Below are 15,899 nucleotides of genomic sequence, written 5' to 3'. Positions count from 1 at the left end.
TCCTCCAAATCTTCTTTGGATCCAATGAAATAAAAGGTACCAATTGTATGTAAGAACACATTCATTTTATAACTATGACAAGTAAACCGCCTAAAAGAAGCTTTCTGGTTGTTAAGTATTACAATATCATCATGTAATATGAATCAATCCTTATGATTTCCTTTAGAAACTTGTTGCACATGTTATTATTCACATATCAGGTAATTGGTATGTCTGGAACTCACCTCTCTGTCTGTTAAACTGACGACCACGGACGCCTTGTCTCAATGTTGTCTGAAGTCTTACTCGTCTGAAAGGCTTTGGCTGACTACTGCTAGTATCTAAAGAAAGCATTAAGATAGAAGGAAAGCGAGTTAACCAGCAAAGCAGCTCCAGTTACTAGGTCAACCCACAGACTCAGATGCGCCTGCTTAAGTGTGCTCTTATGAGGGAAGGAAACTAAACAATCACACAAACACACACAAACACGGTACAGTAGAAAGTGAAAAAAAAAACAAAACAAAACTGAAACACAGCATCAAAAAATCTACCTGGAGAAAAAAACATTGGAGTTTATTTAGTCAATTACTCAGGTATACATACACACAGTTCCTGGGGCAGGGCATATTATGGTAACAAAGAATCAGGTCCCAGAGAAGACAGACTACTGTAACATATCTGACTTGTAGTTTTGGCTAATACCTGAGATCTAATCATTAGCAAATCCTGCCAGCTCAGATGTAAAGAAACTCAGCACAACCACACATCTATGACAGTCCAAGTCACTGTCATTCGCATACAACAGCTTCCAGGTTTGGCTGGTTCTGTGCATTATGAAATGTTGGTCTCTCTCTACACCACGGTCAAAGCAACTGCAGCGTTCCCTTCACCCGTGTGAAGGATTTCAACTGTGAACTACGAAGGACAATTACGAACAACTGCGGAGGTCTACCCGACTCTTCCTCCCCACTCCTCTCACAGGCTCCCCAGTCTCAGTCCTCAGTCTGCTCCAGGCACAATGACCTCCTTGCTGACTGAATGGCCCAATGGCCCAGACACAACCCAATGGCTTCTGGGACTTTATACAACTGCAGAGCTTTGATCCCTTTCCAAATGTCAGTTTCTTGGCCACACTTCCTGTGAAATTCCCTATGGCAGACATTCAACTTTGCTGAATGAGTACCCAGACGGAGAAGGAAATTAATATTAAAGACAGTCTATTTTCCAGTAACAACCCACCACATTTTCTCACACAAGGGCTACTTTAGTAACTAGTATTACTTCTACTATTGAGGAAAGATAATTCTCAGAGAATCTCAACAGGACTAATAATTATACTTAATTTCTGATCCTTTTGTACATAAAACTGAGAGTTACATACATAATTTTTTTTTTTTGCAATTCTGACTATGAGTATGAAATGTGGACATATAAAGACGCTAGCTGCCAAAATACTAATACAGGAGTTGAACCTAGAGACGTAAGCCATTGGTTGACATGTCAGGAAAACAACCAAGAGGGACAGGAAGAAATTTTGGGACCGCAAAATTATGTGATTGTAAGCCAACCTTGCATCCTGGCTTATAGTTTATTAGCTACATGACTTTGTGAAGTAATTTAACGTTTCTAAGCCTTAGTCCTCATATTTAAAATATGGGAATGGATCCCTACCAAATAGGGTTGTTGTGAGAACAGTATGAGGATAGCCTGAAACATTGTCAATACTCAAAAGATGCCATTATTTAAAAAAAAAAAAAAAAGCCCATAGAAGTAACTTTTATTATAGGAAGACATAATCTTTCCAAAATTAAATTAAAAAACTTGAAGACAACTCTTTACATTAGTAAGTTTCAAACACGGTTTTGAAGTAAATGGAGTCCCACCTTCCAACCCTCCAATCAAAGCTGCTCTGGTTCAAACAGGAGGAGAGCTGGGAGAACACTCCTTCGATTCCTTCCCAGTACAACCACCCCCTCCAATTCAAGTAGCACCTTTAGATAGCGAACAATTCCTTCATCTGAGAAGAAACCAGAATGTAAGCAGCACAGTTAAGAAACCCAGATATTTTATAGGACCTGTGCTGACACCATTTATCTGGATAAAATGTAAGTGAACTACTCTGTGTGGATCTACCTTCTCCATGCTTCTGATTATCAACGCCAGAATAGCCTTGTAATAATAATGTAAGTTCCTATTAATGATAAAATTAAACAATGTGTTTTAAAAGTCAGGAGTGTGGACATGAGAGATACGTCTCTGGTAAGTATCTCTGCAGACAAGGGCAATGAATGCACGCTACATGGGCACAGTCCTTACCCACAGAAGAGCTGGAAGGAGGGTCCTGGCTGGTCGAGGGGAGATCAGATTCATCAGATGCTTGCACAGGTTCCTCTTCCTGCTGGCTGTCAATCTCTAGGCCTGCCTCTGAACTAATACTAAGAAAATAAATGTTGATTAGAAAACCTAAAACTGATTCGAGAATGTATCCCAAATCCTTTTTGATCTATTCGGTATATAATTAGTAACAGCTAATATTCTCAGTGGAACTTATAACCTCCCCCAAATTAAGTACCAATGTTAAAGAATACAAACAGACTTGCTTTTTACCTTATTATTATACCCCAGTAGACCTGGCTTATGAAGTATTATCAAAGAAAATTGAGTCCTTCAGCTCTAAGCAGAAAATGTGTTCTATCAGCAAAGTTTCTGACCATTAAAAAAGTACAAACTTCCCACTTTACAAGAATTAGATTCTAGTTTGAAACTTAACTCTCCATGGGCTCCTTTTAGCAAATTATTTCTGTTTCCTTAGAATGAAAAAGTTTTCAAAAATGCTTTTTAAGGGGCTCGAGAGATGGCTCAGAGGTTAAGAGCACTGTCTGCTGTTCCAGAGGTCCTGAGTTCAATTCCCAGCAACCACAAGGTGGCTCACAACCATCTGTAATGAGATCTGGTGCCCTCTTCTGGCCTGCAGTCATACATGCTGTATATACAATAAATAAATAAATAAATAAATAAATAAATAAATAAATAAATAAATAAATAAATAAATAAATACATAAATCTTAAAAAAAAAAAAAGTTTTTTAAAATCATCTCTCATAGTAACCCTAAATTCTGAAGCTGGCTAGATTCTGAATGCAAGGTAGCTTTCCCAAATATAGTCTTGGGCTTATCCACAGAGCAGGATACCACTGAAAACAGACTGACATATTTGCTTGCTAAAGCAAACAATTATGACAACAAACAATAACTATACAATAAAATCATACCCTTCAGACTCTGCCTCCACAAACACTTCGTCTCCATCGTCACCTGCTGCTGTGTCGTTTGTCGTGGATAAAGTGCCTGTGGACGTTGTCACCATCGGAACAGACTGAGAGGCATGTTCTGAAGCATCAGAGGTGGTACTCTCAGTAAACACAGTCACTTAGAAAGAAAGAGAATAAACAGTTACCTCTGTGGTTCATTAATTTTGAGCCAGAACAGATTCTATGGGGTTCTATGTCACCAATGAAACAAAATGTCCTCATTTGTTTGGCACCAACCTGGAGCTGCTACTTGGAGAGGTGTAGTGGGAACACTGCGGCCACCAGACTCTTCCTCATGAGCCAGGAAGAGGGGTGTTTCATACATTCCCAAACCTAGAGACAATGTATCAGTGAGTGACTAAAAGAACATAAAAATGCCAAAGCAAAGGATTAGCACCAAGTGTATAAGCTTATGAAACTCATAATTTAGTTGCTCCATCAGGCAAAAATCAAGCTAAGTACATATTCAAGACTTCTTTTAAACTCTTTAACACTAATTAAAGTACCTCCAAATAATTAGCAAAAATGTCTCTTTTATTCATATTAGAACATACTAATCACACACACAAAAAGGTACTTTTGCTAAGAGTTTAAAACAAGCTAATTTTATGGAGTGTCCAATTCTGAACAAGTACTCGGTTGAGATCTAGTCCTCACCTAACTGCCAAGGTTAGTAATCTTCTAGTGACACTTAACTTTCCCTATGGTTATAAAGTGAGTTAGTGGCTACTAGCCTTCTCTATTCACTTGCAAAATGCCAGACAGTTTCCCAGAAATATGCTGAATTTCACTAGTGGACTAAATGGTAATTAATTCCACAAGCACTATAATTCACCTAACAGGTATCATCTACCTCTACTACTTAATTTTGGGGTCATTTTATTTTTGTATTTTTTTTTTTTAGATTTATTTTATTTATTATGTAAACAGTGTTCTTTCTGCAAGTTTGCTGTATGCCAGAAGAGGGCATCAGATCTCACTAGAGATGGTTGTGAGCTACCATGTGGTTGCTGGGAATTGAACTCAGGACCTCTGACAGTGCTCTTAACCAAGGAGCCGTCTCTCCAGCCCGTCATTTTATTTTATAGCTCATACTTTATTTTGAAAACAAATATTAATAGGGAAAGTCTAATTAGTTATATATTTAATTAGGTTTGCCACAACTCTCAAGTTGTAAACAAAAAACACACTGCACTCCCAAACTTAAAAGAGCTGGTTAATTATTAGTCTATTTATTGGTTCAACATCTATCTTTGAAGATCTATGTGGTACTTTGAATGAGAATGGCTCCTACAGGCCCCTGTTTGAAGGCTTGGTCTCTAGCCAGCTGAACTGTCTGAGGAGGATCAGGAGGCACCGCCTTGCTGGAGGGTACGGCCTTGTGGGAGGTGTGTCACTAGGGCGGGCTTTGAGGTTTCAACAGCCCACGCCAAGCTCAGGGCCCTCTCTCCCTGCTTGCAGATCAGGATGTAAAGCTCTCAGCTACTTTTCCAGCACTGTGTCCGACGCCATCATGCTCTCTGACATGATGATAAGGGACAAATTCTCTGAAACTGTAAGCAAGTGTCCCCACTTAAATCCTTTTTGTAAGTTGTCTTGGTCACAATGTTTCACTACAGCAATAGAACAGTAATTAAGACAATATACAAATATAAAACCAGTTTTTAGGCTAAGGGAACTAGAACTTCACTGATGAGATTAGAAAAGGCAATGCTTAATAAGAGCCACATCGGTAGCTTTATGTAAATCAGGGCAGGGATTATATTATAGCAACTTAAAGTCACAGCATACTAACTTATACCTCATACATGAATTTAAGAAATCACAGGCTTATTTGCTATTTTACCTCCTTGAGAAGCAAGTTGGCCAAGATCAGAGTGGCTGGAACTTGTCTGTGGCATATCTTCAGGTGGCCCAAACCGGAATCTAGGAACACCAGCAACCTGTGGGGAACTAAATGGACAAAAATTAATTTGATGGTAAATTTAATGCTGCTTGTTTAAACCATGAAAAAAAGACTTTTTTTTTTTTTTTTTTAAAGAGGCACGTCAATAAGCAGGGAAACAATGAAAATTGTGTCAATAAAGGATATCTGGCAAAAATATCATTAAATTTAGTAATATGAATACTTTGATTTATTTAACTTTTAGCTTCCCTGGACTATGCTAATGTTTTTGAACTTGTTTGAAACACAGATACATGCAACAAGAAGCAAGCAAGCGAACAAGCGTTTTGTTTCTGACTATAGTTTTCACTGTTTAGTAATATAAATCAATTACTCCCTGGCCTACTGCAGGTTAAACATCTAGCTCTAAGATTTAGAAAAGCCCTCGCGTTAGATGACTAGACTAATTGCTTTCTGCCTGTATCCTACAATAGTATCATGTATATCCCATTGCCTATTCAGGACATAAAACAGCCTCATTTCTTTCCCTCTCTTTTCCAGCCACCCATAATTACAAGTGCTTATGGGTTATACCTCTGTGATTATCTAGTTAATTTTCACTTCTACTCCAAAGTATACGTTTAGTTAAGGCCTTTCCTTCAGGTTGGTTTTCAAACCTTCTCCATACAGCTGCTCTAGGAACCTTGAGCACTCCCCTAGTACACTTCTAATTTCCAGGCTGTTTATTTGGCCCCAAATATCAAGAGGTTCAAAGCCATTTCAACTTTAAATTTCTTCATGAAAGGTTCATGCTGGAGAACTGGTGCTTAAATTGGTGACCCTGGGGTCTGTGGAGTGGAATGTATTAAGGTAGTCCTCACAGGCAACAATAACATCTATCCTCACAGCTATAAGGCTTAAATAATGCACAGAAATGTTTAGTAATCATTAGGAATTGTAAGATTCAATTAATGCCCCCCCTTATTAACTGTTGGAATAATTACTTCATTTCTGTTAACAAAGATCACTTACACTGTCACTCCCCTAGACAGTTAGGTGACAGCTGGTTACTCTAAGCTTTCACAATGTACTCTCTACCACGACCCCTGCAATGACAAACCCTTCCACCAGCCCCTATAGGGCATCCACTGCGTTAGGGAGTATGTAAACATGTAAGCACAAACTGAACCATTATCAGTAAATGAAGTTACTCAGAAGGGACAGCGAGGAATCTGCTCTTGGGAGGAAACCCTAGAGACAGGTTTCAAACACAAGCATCCCGATTGTAGAAACCACATTCTTAAGCTCTGCCACACTCTCTTAGTAGATGTATTTTATTCACCCTATATAAACTTCCTCATTATCCTCCTATTCCATGTGCAGATCAGTGGACAGCAGGGTAGGACTCTACAAATAACGCATCAAAAAAACAATCAATTTATGAGGTAAACAGAAAGAAGCTGATGCGTCTCCACACATTCCCATTTCATCAACTTACTGAATAGCTTCAGCAAACCCATCAGTGCGATGTGGCACCACAAGAGTTGGGGTACTCGGAACTGTCCTGTCTTCATCATCAAAAAAGTGTTGTTGCTGAAACAAAGAATGCAGGACTTAACAGGCCTAACCATGTATGTGTAGATTCAATGCACACATGATGGCTAGATACTAACCATACCACCTATTCCTGGAGTCAACTGAAGTCCACGCCCTACAGACTGCCTCCGGGTCATCTGAATTCTCTGTGTTAGAGAAGGAATTACATTTGTTTTAAAGAATTAGGCAATAAAACAAACACCAAAGACATATTAATCTGGCAATGAAATAACTAACTGGAGAAGGTTTGTAATTAACAGGACATTTCTAAATTGCTACTATTTATCTATTACAAATATCAGTGATACATTTTAAATTATATTAACAAAGGTATTTATGAACCAAAAGGCACCCTAATAATATTTAATTTGGACATGTACATACACTTAGTCCCTGTCTCTTTGATTAAGTATTAACAAGTGAGGTTTTCCATTGTAGCTTATACAGAACTGACTTATTACTCCACAGTTAAGACAAATCTTCAATTGACAGACTGAATGATTTGTGATACCCACAAATGATCCCTTTAGGCTTTGTATTTTCAAATATGAAGTAATTTCCACTACCTTTTTTTTGGGTGTGGGGTGGTGGTCGAGAAAGGTTTCTCTGTGTAGTTCTGGCTGTCCTGGAACTCGCTTTGTAGACCAGGGTGGCCTTGAACTCACAGAGATCTGCCTGCCTCTGCCTCCTGAGTGCTGTGATTAAAGGTATACACCCGATTTCCACTCCTCTTATTTTAGCTCTATTTATATATAATGGTTCTTAATACACTCCCCATGTCAGGAGTAAAACCCAGGCTAACTTAATGGAACCTTTGTGTGTTCCCTGCCATATTCTGCAAGAGCTTTTGACTGAGACACAGGCAAATCTACTCCATGCTCAACAGATATTAATTATGGGTTATTAATTAACTAAGTGGAAATGTTTAATTACACATGTGAAAAAAAGTAGAACAATAATTTAAAAAAAATCTATGCACTTTATAGGAAGAAATGTTCAAAACAAATGTTACTGAGCTGGCAAAAATCATTTCACATTAATTAAAATCTAAGAAAGAAATTATAAGCCTATAATAGCAACCAGAAATTTATTTCCTCTGACTATAATCACTTTTATACATATACATACATATATATATAAAATTTTTAGCAAGCCATGTTTCCATGTGTCAATTCATTTGTGAATGTAAACTTATAAAATCTTACAGCATGCTAAAACATTAAAAATTCATGTACCATCTGGAAGGAAGGAAGGAAGAAAGAAAGGAAGGAAGGAAGGACGGAAGGAAGGAGTCTGTCTAATGGAAAGTCACATTTTAAAGGGTGCCTTTTTCAGAAGCTGTCGTCTTTTAATACCTGAACTGGTGGTCCCAACTCCTGAGGTGGAGCGTGAATGGTCAGGCGTGGGGGAAGAGGATGTGGTGGGCGCCTTGGTGACTGGGGTGCTCGAGGGGTCTGTCTCTCCGATGCTGATGTGGGCTGCTGTTCTCGAGCAGCCTCCTGAGAGAAAGACGACTCTGCTGCACTTGTACTCCCCTCACCTATGGAAGAAAGATTTCTGTTGGGAAACCGGCCACAGTAACAAGTCCCGGAGCCTTTGTCTCTGAGTTGTTTTTCTTGAAGGATTTGAGACAGGGTCTCAGTCCAGGCTGTCTTCAAACTTGCTATGTAGTAGCTGGCCTTTAACTCCTGGTCCCCCTATCTCCCAAGGGCTGGGATTACAGACATGTACCTCTCTTATGCCTCACTCAGGATCGTTAACAGAGCAAACAACATGCAAGTAAGTACATTCTCTTTAAAACTCAACATATGATACAGCAAATATTTACTAAATTTGGGCTTTGCTATTTTTTCTAATGTTTAAGTGTTTAAGTGTGCATATGTGTGTATGTATGTTCGGTGTATGTGCCTATGGCAGCTAGAAGAGAGCACTGGATCCCCTGGAGCATGAGTTACAGGTGGCTGTATGCCACCTAATATAAAAACCAAACTCAGGTTCACTGGAAGAGCAGTACATGCCCTTAATCACTCTTAATCATCTCTCCAGCCCAGGATTATTCTTAGTAAGTGTACAAATTACTTAACTCTAGATAAACAGCATGTCAATCAATCAAGATGACTAAGGAAAGGCCTCACCTAGTGATATGTTTACACTTTTATTCTCCTAAACTTCAATTGTTACTCACTCAGGTGTCTAGATCTGCTGTCTTCCACTACAGAAAAATAGGATACCAGAGAATTAAGTTTGTATCTGATCTAGAATCAGAACCTTGTCTTGACATTTGGTTATTTATAAAGTATTTAAATCATTTTACGTCTCTGTGGTTCAGATTACTAACTTAAACTTGGTTTAAGGACTCGGGACAAGTAAAGATAGTCACAGGAGTAGTAACTTAACGAAGAGAAACTATTTTTATTTCGTGTGTGAGTTTTTTGCCTGCATGTATGTCTGTGCACCACATGCATTCCTGGTATCCATGGAGGCTGGAAGAGGGTATCAGATTCTCCTGGAAGTGGAGTTACTGTGAGCCCAATGTGAGTTCAATGATGGAGCAGACAGTATAATAATGACATCTAATAGACAGGTCACGAGGGTAGAAGATTGCTAGTAAGACCCTATCCTATTACCAATTTACTTGAGTCGGATTACATCTAAGGTTAGTTCAGAAACGATTACCAGAAGTATTCTACTCAAGACCAATGATCTTACCACTGTTTTGGGAATCAGCAGCTCTCTGGTTACTTTCAGCTCCGCCCATACTTTCTTCCGTTTCCGTACCTGGATCAGTCCCATCACCACCCTAAGAACAAAATGTAACGGCTGAAGCAAATCAAATGAACAGCCTTAAGAACAAAGCCACACCACATGATTATAAGCAAACAAACCGGAGGAGAACCAAACCAAGCAAGCCAAACAAACAAAACTCCAACGGTATAAAGACTTTTATTATCCTGGTAACACAGGCTTTTCCCTATCACAGGAAACAGCAAGCTTTCTAAGCACAGCTTTTAAGGAGACAGTCACACCTCTAACCAGTTACCTCAGCATCATCAGCTTCATATCCATCATTACCATCTGCACTACCAGTGCCTTCATTACTATCTTCACCCTCATCTCCCATCCCCGTGTCGTCTTCATCATCGTCATCATCATCTTCATCTTCTTCATAATCCTAGAGGGAAAAGGCCAAGTGTGAATCAAGTGCAGGCCCACCCACTTTGCACATCCTAACACCTCTTTAAATGACTTATTATTGATTAGGGTATCGGAGTGTTTCAGGAGTTGTATGGGTTTATTTAGTTTTGCAGCAAGGAGAAAAAAACTATAACATTTTATGAAATTAGTTAAACAGTGATCAACTCTGACATGTTTCCATGCGATCTGCAAAAGTAATAGCTATCTACCAGGTGTCAGGTGGTTCACTTTATATCCAAATGTGAGTAGAATTAAAGAAAATCAAAACATGCTAGTTTTAAAAACATGCTTTATTAACAAAAGAATCTAAAGAAACACCAATACGGAATTAAATCCCAAAGTGAAAAAAATACCAAATTCTACCTAAAACTCACCTGATATGGGTGATGAACTAATTTTGGATTACTTTGGAAATGGGTACAGGGTGCCAAGAGAAAAAAAAATAAACAAAACAACTACCAACTCCCATTTCTTCTTTTTATCTCCAGAAACGACGGCATGTATCATTAGCTCTCCAGCCATTCATTTTTTACTAAGACCACAGATGAAATTGGAAACAAACCAGCTGGCAGGCCATGGGTTCCTACAATCCCAGCACTCGGGAGACTGAAACAGGGGAATCTGGGGCAGTTCTAGCAGGCCTGGGCTTTACACCGAAATCCTTCTCCCAGTAAGTAACAAAATAATTCCCCAAAACAAGGTAAACAAAAAGTTTAAAAACAGATCATCCCACGGCTTGCTCTTTGATTATTTTTAATACATATCACAGTATACCTGAACTAATCAGTATAAAAGAAAAACTCGGTGATCGAGTGAGACTGACTGGGAATGAGAACTCGCTAGCTGACATTTTAGAAGCACCAAAGACTTAAAGCACTGTGACTGACACCGGCACTCGGGTAGAGGGAAGAAGGTCCAGAGCTCAAGGCCAACATGCACAATGCGATGGGATGGAGCCCCAGCACTGGAAGGGGAGTTTAAAAAATGAGAGCAGGAAGAAAGCTGATGAACCCTGGAACTTGTCAATACTAAACTCACTTCATGTTCTCCATCATTTTCTTCATCATCATCTTCATCGTCACTGTCAATTACAATTACATCATCTCCTTTGCCTTGACCATCCTGAGAAGAAGGAGTTTGCTGATCTGACTGAAGGGGTCCAAGATCGATTTGTAGAGACTGTGAAGTTTCTTCACTGTCTTCCATAGGTGTATAATCTCCCTGGGTGACTCCCTTGAAAAGTTAGAAAGATGTTTTACCCAAACTAGAAACAATCTGGACCCATAATGAAGAAAGTAAACTTCTATTGTTTCAAAAACCAACTTTACCACCCAATACACTGAATATTATATAACTTGACTATCCCCAACCTGAAAAGCTGAACCTGAAGCTTTCTGAGCACTGGCCTAACACTTGAAGGAAGTGTGGGTAGAGTGGGAGGGAGTTATGGAGCAGACACATACAGCAATAAATAAGTAAGTAAATAAATAAAAGAATATCTCATGGGGTCACACATATGGGACAGGTAACTGATGACTATTGAGAGGGAGAGTTAGCTCATCCTAGGATGAACCCACAACTGGTTGTTCAATATACACAAAATCCCTGAAGCTACACACACACACACACACACACACACACACACACACACACACGGGACTCAGGTTGTATTTAGATATTTGTACATGCCTGCCTACATACATCCATACATCCATAGTGTAATAATGATAACTGGGGAAGAAGAGGCTATCAGTTTAAGAGTGGAGGGGGCACACGGAAGGAGTGGAGTGAGGAGACTTGGGAGGGGCTGAAGGAAGGAAAGGGGCGGGGAGAGTGCTGCAATTACATTTTAATTACAATGTATAGAAACTAAACATGAAAAGCAGCTATGGACGGTTATGCCTATCAGTCTTAATGTTGTCAACACTGGTGTAAGTCAAAGCTCTGCACTCTGAAGAACAACTTGTTCTCAGACCATCCTCTAAAAATGAGCAGGATAGAACTGGGGAGAGGCTGGGAGGACTCTGCCCAGTAAGTAAGCCAAGGCGTCCAAAGTGTTAGCACATGACATGCTCAAGCCACAGCTCCTCGTGACAACTACAGCCTCCCTCTACACATGAAGAACCATAAATGGCATTGAGAAGTGACAGGACAGTGATCCAACGTGGTGGGTGCTCTCTCTCAGCTGGTCTCGAGACAAATACTCCAGTCTGCAGGAAATGCTGTTGGCACTAAGTATTTAGGATAAGGGATACTAAGATATGCCAGATACTAAAATAATTCTTTGCTCAATTTTTTTTCCACGTTTTGTTCCCTACCGAAATAAACTTGTATTAACAAAAATTTCTGACATTTATTTTAAAATGTATCCTTTTGCTTACATACTCCGTAAAAATCTATTTCTCATGTTAGTCATCAATAACATCTATGAACTAAAGAAATTTATGAAAAATTACATATACCATATTGGGAAAAAATTCAGTAAGTTTTAGTGTAATTGAAAGTGTTCCCAAAGTGACTTGCTTATATAAGAAAAAGCAATACTTAATGAGAAGTTAATGGTATGTTTGAATCAAAACAATTTGACACTCTTAAGAAACAGCTTTTCATAGATCTGAGGTTGATTTAACTAAGGCTGGCAATAAAATAGAAACCTACACTTTATTTTATATTTCTAGTTTCTTTAAATATCATAGTCCAAAACACATGAGATACCATTTACAGTGTTATATATTATATATAACATAGGCTTCGTTTTAAATTCGTAAATCAAAGAAAAGTGATTAATTTAGAACATTAATGCATCTCATAAACTAAACTTGCAGTTTATATTATTAACAGCTAGCTTCAATTTTTTAATTTCACAGTAACATGATCCTGAAAGTTTATCCAGAGAAAGTACTCTTTCAAGCTTACGAGTATACCTTAAGTTCAAGTGGGAACTACAGTGTGGGTTCAATTCCCAAGTCCACACTAACTTATCTTGGCATTAGTTCTTACATATAAAGTAGGGTTGTGTTCTAACAATTATGAGTTAATAAACACAAGTTTCTTTGACTAACACTATAGTAGTAAGTGAAGGATTACTCTATGTTAATATTAATGACATGGATTCTCCTCTTGAGGGCAAGACCGAGTTTAGACGCCCTACAATCCTTACAATGTAATCATTTTCTCACAAGCAGAGCAATTGGGAGTTAAAAACATGCTTCTAACAGGTGGAGCTAGGCAGGAACCTAGTGGTAGAACAATACTTACTGGAAATAGCACCTTGCTTGGAAAACTTTTTACTGCATACGAACAGAAGCATTCTTACATGTCGGTTTTTGCACAGCATACTTACAGAAGCAAAACAATATAGAAATTGCACTGGTTCTAGGATATCTCAAAAATGGAAGACCAGTTTTGCTGGATGTGGTGGCCATACTTCCTTAATCCCAGCGCTTGGGAGCCAGAGGCAGGCAGATCTCTGAGTTTGAGGCCAGCCTGATTTACAGAGAAACCCTGTCTCCAACAACAACAACAACAAAATTATAAACAGTTTTAAAGTGCAATCTGCCACACATGGCAGTACCTGCCTGTAATTCCAGCACTTGGAAGGCTGAAGCTAGACTGTCTGAGTTTGAGGCTAGCCATAGTGAAAGCCTGCCTCAAAAACGAAACAACTTAAAAATCCAAAGTGTTTCAGAAGGTCAAAGTCAACTCTATTATCAATTTATTTTTAGTAATTTTAGTTAAATGTTTCTACTCACCTCTCCAATGGAATCTTGAGAATCCTGATTATAAACTTGAGTTTCCACCTCTCCATCAGTACTTTCTTCTGCCATAACTTCTTCCTAAATCACAACAGGTGATTTCTTATTGCCCAAGTGGGCGATGAAACTGGCAGTTTTTCTATAAATACTTAAATCTACAATTCTATGAAGCTATGCCAGAAAGGTTATTTATATCAAAATATACTCAACATACCTTTTCAAAGTATAAGACTTATGAGCATTAATTAATACATACAAGTAACACTTAGTACTGTTACTGTTTGATATACAACCTAATTCATCACAGTCTATCACTGAAAAGAAACCTAATTTTGGCTAACCTTAATCTTAGAAACACATGGCAAGTAAGAATGCAGAATGTCAATGAGAAAACTTCCTCATAAAAGTAGAATTTAATTTGTGTTTCTGCTTTTTATGAAAATGGGAAGAAACTCATGAAAAAAATATATATGCAAAGACTGTAAGACAACTGTTAATGGCAAAATACCTCCATCATCAGGAGAGCTTTACAGTTCAAGAATTGCTCAGATAATACAGTATGCTCCCCCGAAGTGAACTTGCCATTGGTCAGGACTGACAGCTAACCCTCAGCTCTGCGGAGGCAGTGATGACACACAGAGGAGGGATGGTACAGACCTCGGTCCCCACGGGGGTGACTGTCTTCAGCTTCTTCGGGAGAGGCATCTCCACCGTGTCATCGGAGACCTGGTCCGCTGCTTCCATGGTGCTGTCCTCCTCCTCCTCCCGGGTGCGCTTTGGCAAGGAGGAGCTGGGGGTCGCTGAAACTTTCAGACCACACAATTTAAACCTCAAATCAGAGCATGGCAACATCATTCAGACAAAGATAATACTAGAAATAGTCTTAAATTAGCAAACCTGTGTAATACATCGGATTCATTGTGACTGTACTGATAATTGCTATTTACAAAGTTTACACAGTACTTTCTATCAAACCCAGAACTCCTTAAAAAAGGAAGACTATACTATGTATAAAATGAACATTTTTAGTTTTCAGGATTCACGTTAAGTTACATATAGTATGTTGGCTTATTTTTCACCTCTAAACACAGCCCAAAATACCTGGGGGATAAGAAAAACTTTTACTTAATGACAAAAACTGACTGAAATCTAACAGTACAATATGAATGTTAAAAGTATTTCTTAGATATAATATACATTGTGACTTTTCTAATAACTTAAATTATTACAATAAATGTAACTTTTTTGGCTAAATCAAATGCATATTTGAAACTGTTCTTGTATCTATTGGTCTAATATGATTAAAACCAAATGAAGAACACTGGTTGTTCTTTAAGAGAACCTAGGTTTGCTCCCCAACACCCACATGGGAGCTCACAACTGTCTGTCACTCTGGTTCCAGGGGTATGATGCCCTCCTTTGACCTCTGTGGACACCAGGCACACACATGGTGCACAGACATACACAGACAAAATACAAATATAAAATAAAATAATTAAAAAATATATTAAAAGTAAATCTCACCAGTGCCAAATACTGCTGTGGAAGTAGATGGCCGCTCAACTGGTGAACTCTGTACCACCTCAACTATGTTTGGGGACATCTCTTGATTCGTGGGTTCAATCTGAGGGTGACTCTGTTGAGTGGGTTGCACAAAAGCTGTAGCCTGTGTTTGCTGCTGTACAGTTAGGATGGGCTGAGAAATGGAGGGCTGAACATTAGGACTAGTAGAACGAACAGATCCACTCGCACTTCCAAACACTGGAACGTGTTCCACTGGCCCTTCGGACTGCATAGCTGAAAAAATAATTAAATATTCGGGAAGTAAGCCTTTCTGCCCTTACCGAAGCTGAGTCATTACTTACCCTATCCTTTGGCATACAATGTATTCCCTAGTTTTTGTATGTGTATTACCATTTACTACACAAAAATCCTATGGGAAAAAGTTATGTATTCTGTATTGTACTGCCTTTGTGACTATACAGTAACACATAATAATCCGCTGGCTAAATTAAATGTATATTTGAAATTGTTCTTCTATCTATTGATCCAATAAAATTATGACCAGATGAAATTAGTATGAGGAAGCTGAAAATGGTCAGAAATCTTTTCCTAAGCATCATTGGCTTTGAACTGGTCTCACACTACCATCATGAGGACTGGGAATAGGGAAAGAGCT

At 38.7% G+C, this 15,899-nt stretch overlaps 1 protein-coding gene across 1 annotated transcript in view; it reads right to left on the bottom strand.

Moving 5' to 3' along the window:
• Tpr (translocated promoter region, nuclear basket protein) overlaps positions 1 to 15,899 on the bottom strand; it is a 57,885-nt gene that overhangs the window by 486 nt on the left and 41,500 nt on the right. The window contains exons 38-51 of the mRNA XM_006979944.4: positions 15,245 to 15,517; positions 14,378 to 14,526; positions 13,718 to 13,801; positions 11,004 to 11,198; positions 9,811 to 9,942; positions 9,480 to 9,570; positions 8,126 to 8,310; positions 6,848 to 6,916; positions 6,673 to 6,767; positions 5,136 to 5,242; positions 3,527 to 3,622; positions 3,251 to 3,407; positions 2,296 to 2,414; positions 225 to 320 (exon numbers count right to left, since the gene is read on the bottom strand). Of these exons, the coding sequence (XP_006980006.1) occupies positions 225 to 320; positions 2,296 to 2,414; positions 3,251 to 3,407; positions 3,527 to 3,622; positions 5,136 to 5,242; positions 6,673 to 6,767; positions 6,848 to 6,916; positions 8,126 to 8,310; positions 9,480 to 9,570; positions 9,811 to 9,942; positions 11,004 to 11,198; positions 13,718 to 13,801; positions 14,378 to 14,526; positions 15,245 to 15,517 (1,848 nt within the window). The remainder of the gene's footprint in view (positions 1 to 224; positions 321 to 2,295; positions 2,415 to 3,250; positions 3,408 to 3,526; positions 3,623 to 5,135; positions 5,243 to 6,672; positions 6,768 to 6,847; positions 6,917 to 8,125; positions 8,311 to 9,479; positions 9,571 to 9,810; positions 9,943 to 11,003; positions 11,199 to 13,717; positions 13,802 to 14,377; positions 14,527 to 15,244; positions 15,518 to 15,899) is intronic.

Source organism: Peromyscus maniculatus, chromosome 11 (assembly GCF_049852395.1).
Source record: "Peromyscus maniculatus bairdii isolate BWxNUB_F1_BW_parent chromosome 11, HU_Pman_BW_mat_3.1, whole genome shotgun sequence".
NCBI lineage: Eukaryota > Metazoa > Chordata > Mammalia > Rodentia > Cricetidae > Peromyscus > Peromyscus maniculatus.
This window is presented reverse-complemented; position numbering and strand designations above follow the sequence as displayed.